The sequence below is a fragment of the Helianthus annuus genome, chromosome 2 (assembly GCF_002127325.2).
Source record: "Helianthus annuus cultivar XRQ/B chromosome 2, HanXRQr2.0-SUNRISE, whole genome shotgun sequence".
Lineage (NCBI taxonomy): Eukaryota > Viridiplantae > Streptophyta > Magnoliopsida > Asterales > Asteraceae > Helianthus > Helianthus annuus.
Window position 1 is genome coordinate 129,557,118 of NC_035434.2, and position 3,852 is coordinate 129,560,969.

The 3,852-nt window shown below is 41.3% G+C and overlaps 1 protein-coding gene across 1 annotated transcript; it reads left to right on the forward strand.

The window, feature by feature from the left end:
• The first annotated feature begins 479 nt into the window (after window positions 1-479).
• Window positions 480-1,529, forward strand: LOC110894553. The gene has a single exon (XM_022141776.1). It carries the CDS (start codon window positions 480-482, stop codon window positions 1,527-1,529), a length of 1,050 nt encoding a protein of 349 aa, XP_021997468.1.
• Window positions 1,530-3,852: the final 2,323 nt, after the last annotated feature.

Genomic DNA, 3,852 nt, shown 5'->3' on the forward strand with positions numbered 1-3,852 from the left:
ATTATTAGTTATTAAATAAGACTTATGCAAATGTTGGAATACTTATGTATCCTAATGTTGTTTTTGAAAAATTGTTAAACTCGTAAGTATTAAGTCAATGATAATGTAAATGTTTTGGTTTGACGTAATTAATGATTAGTTTCATCTAGTCGATAAGACTTTGTGTTTATATAAGTAGAGTGTTACAAGTTGGTAATCAGAGCTAAGGTTAAAGACAAATGTGTTCGGTTCAAGGCTTGATCAACATCCGGTAAGAATTTATTTAAAGCAAATTTTAAATTAAAAGATTAGAAGGACTAATGATTTATTGTGTGTGGGAGGAGTATAATAATATACTCGATCCCGGGAAGTACACTTAGTATAAACGGTTAAGGCAAAGTTATATACTTGGCCGAATAGTGAGTACGAACTCTCATGTAAAGGCATGAGAGTGATTGAACAAATTATTTATCGAATTATTTTAACATTTCAGTAAGAAGATGTCGGGAGGTGCTAGTGACAATGTCCTATCCCTCACTACCGACGAGTTGAAAGAAAAGATTGCCGAGGAAGTCGGAAGGGCAATTGAAGCTAGCCTACCAAGGTTTATGGAAAGGATGCAAAACACCCTACTTTTGACTATGAAGGAAAAGATGGGTGAGTTAAAAGAAGACCTTACCAATGATAGAGGCAAGGCTAAAGAAAAGAAAGGATGTTCTTACAACAAGTTTATGGCGTGTAAACCCCCGATCTTCAACGGGGAGGTGGATCCAGTTGCTTGTCAAAGGTGGATAAGCGATATCGAGGGTGTTTTTGAACGAACGCATTGTGATGAAAGCGATTTTGTGGCTTATGGAAATGGCCAACTTAGAGGCCAAGCCAAGGATTGGTGGGATAACCTCAGAAATGAAAGGGGTGTTGAAGCAATAAGGGCAATGACTTGGGAAGATTTCAAAACACCATTCCTCAAACATCATAGCCCCATGGCAGTAATCAATAAGATAAAAGAGGAATTCATGCAAATGAGGCAAAAGGGTGAAACCGTTGATAAAATTACGGGGACGTTCATGGATAAGCTCAAGTTTTGTGATGAGTTTGTCAAAACCGAAGAACAGAAAATCTATTACTATCACACCATGCTTACGGCTGAATATAGGGAGTTTATGACTGCCTCACATTACAAAAGCCTCACCGATATAATCAATGCGGCACGGGAGTGCGAGATTGAACTGAAAAGGCAAATTAAAAGAGGTGAGAGAAGGGCCTTGGATGAAAACCCGAGTCCCGCCAAGAAGTCGAAGGTAGCTGAATCTTCGAAGAAAGGAAATGCAAAAGGAGGTTCTCCGAGTTGCAAAATATGTGGACATGCTCATAAAGGTGAATGTTACTTTAAGAATAAACCTTGCGTTGCATGTGGTAAGACGGGGCATGGGGTTTCAAATTGCCCAGACAAAGTGACAGTGTGCTATAAATGTTACCAGTCGGGTCATAAAAAGTCAGAATGTCCGGAACTGACGGGAAAGAAAGAGAGTGTTGACTCGAAGAATTAAACCCCAAAGGCTAAGGCAAGGTCATTCCAAATCACGGCTGCTGAAGCAAAAATGGAACCTGATGTGGTTACAGGTATATTTACTGTAAATTCTATCCTTGCACGTGTTTTATTCGATACGGGTGCGAATAAGTCTTTTGTTTCACATAGATTCATTCAAAACCCTTTGTTTACATTAACAAAATTACCTATGCCAAGGGAAATAGAAGTAGGCAATAACAAAAGTTTTATTGTTTGTGATGTATGTCGGGAATGCAAATTGAATATCGATGGCGAGGAATACTCCATTGATTTAATACCCATGTCCATGGATGAATTTCAAGTGGTAGTCGGAATGGATTGGCTATCTCGCTACCACGCTAAGGTGATATGCTTACGTAAGGAGATACACTTAACGTCTCCGAGCAGAAAGCGTGTCATCATCTATGGGGAGAAGGTTTATAATCCCATGATATGTTCTATGATAGAAGCTCGCAAGTTTATACTACACGGGTGTAGGGTATATTTGACCTATGTACGTGATATGGAAAAAGAAACGCCAAGGATTGAAGACGTGCCTGTGGTACGTGAATTCGAAGACGTCTTTCCCGAGGATCTTCCGGGAATGCCGACAGACCGTGAAATAGAGTTCGGGATTGAACTGACTCCAGGTGCTAAACCAGTTGCTAAGACACCTTATAGACTGGCAACGTCAGAATTGCAAGAATTAATGTCCCAGTTACAAGATTTATTCGATAAGGGATTCATCCGACCTAGCGTATCTCCTTGGGGAGCACCAGTTCTATTTGTAAAGAAGAAGGACGGGAGCATGCGTATGTGTATTGATTACCGGGAGTTAAATAAACTCATGGTAAAGAATCGATACCTGCTCCCGAGGATCGACGAACTGTTCGATAAATTACAAGGCGCTAGCTGGTTTTCAAAAATCGATCTGAGATCGGGTTACCATCAGTTAAGAGTAAAGGAGGAGGATGTACCAAAGACGGCGTTCCGTACGCGATACGGACATTACGAATTTCTCGTGATGTCCTTCGGATTAACGAATGCACCCGCGACTTTCATGGATCTCATGAACTGGGTCTGCAAGCCGATGCTTGATAGGTCGGTGATTGTTTTTATCGACGACATCCTCGTTTATTCAAGAAACGAGGCGGATCATGCTAACCATTTACGGGAAGTGTTAAAGGTACTAAGGCAGGAAAAAATATATGCTAAATTCTCGAAATGCGCCTTTTGGCTACGAGAAGTGCAATTCCTAGGGCACGTCATAAGCGCCCAAGGAATATTGGTGGATCCGTCGAAGGTAGAAGCAGTATCAAAATGGAATCCTCCGAGGAATCCATCCGAAATTAGGAGTTTCTTGGGGTTGGCGGGTTATTATCGGAGATTCATTCAAGATTTCTCCAAGATTGCATCGCCTTTAACCAAGTTAACCCGCAAGAACGAGAAGTTTGTATGGGAAGTTGATCAAGAAAAGGCATTTAAGGTATTAAAGGAAAAGTTAACCTGTGCACCGGTGTTGACTTTACCTGAAGGTACTGACGATATGGTAGTATATTCAGATGCATCACACCTAGGCCTTGGGTGTGTGTTGATGCAAAGAGGAAGGGTAATTACATATGCCTCAAGGCAACTTAAGCCACACGAAACGAAATACCCGACCCATGATCTTGAGCTGGCAGCGGTAGTCTTCGCCTTAAAGATTTGGAGACCTTACTTGTATGGTGTGAAATGTACTATTTTCATTGACCATAAAAGTCTAAAGTACTTCTTCGATCAGAAGGAGTTAAATATGAGACATAGGCGCTGGTTAGAAGTAGTGAAGGACTATGACTGCGAAATCCATTATCACCCGGAAAGGCTAATGTGGTGGCGGGTGCCCTTAGCCGAAAGGATGAATGCGCTACAATTCGAGTGCGGTCTATGCAGTTGGTAGTAACTTCAGGCTTGCTTGAACGAATTCGAGAAGCCCAAACCAAAGCGGTAAGGGAAGAAAACTAGAAGAAAGAATGTATAAAAGGGATGATAAAAGATCTTGCGGAAGGAAGTAATGGGATGAAATACCGGAATAGTAGGATTTGGGTCCCAAACACATGTGGTATTAAGGGTCTTCTGCTTGACGAGGCTCACAAGTCTCGCTATTTGATCCATCCCGGAGCAACTAAGATGTATAGAGATTTGAAGCGAAATTATTGGTGGCCGGGGATGAAAAGAGATGTGGTTAAATATGTAGAGAAATGCATGACTTGTTTACAAGTCAAGGCGGAACATCAAAAGCCATATGGCAAGCTTCAACCTTTGGATATTCCGGTTTGGAAATGGGA

Bases quoted from the DNA above. Each gene is read 5' to 3' on its own strand.
- LOC110894553 (XM_022141776.1), top strand. From the start codon at position 480: ATGTCGGGAGGTGCTAGTGACAATGTCCTATCCCTCACTACCGACGAG.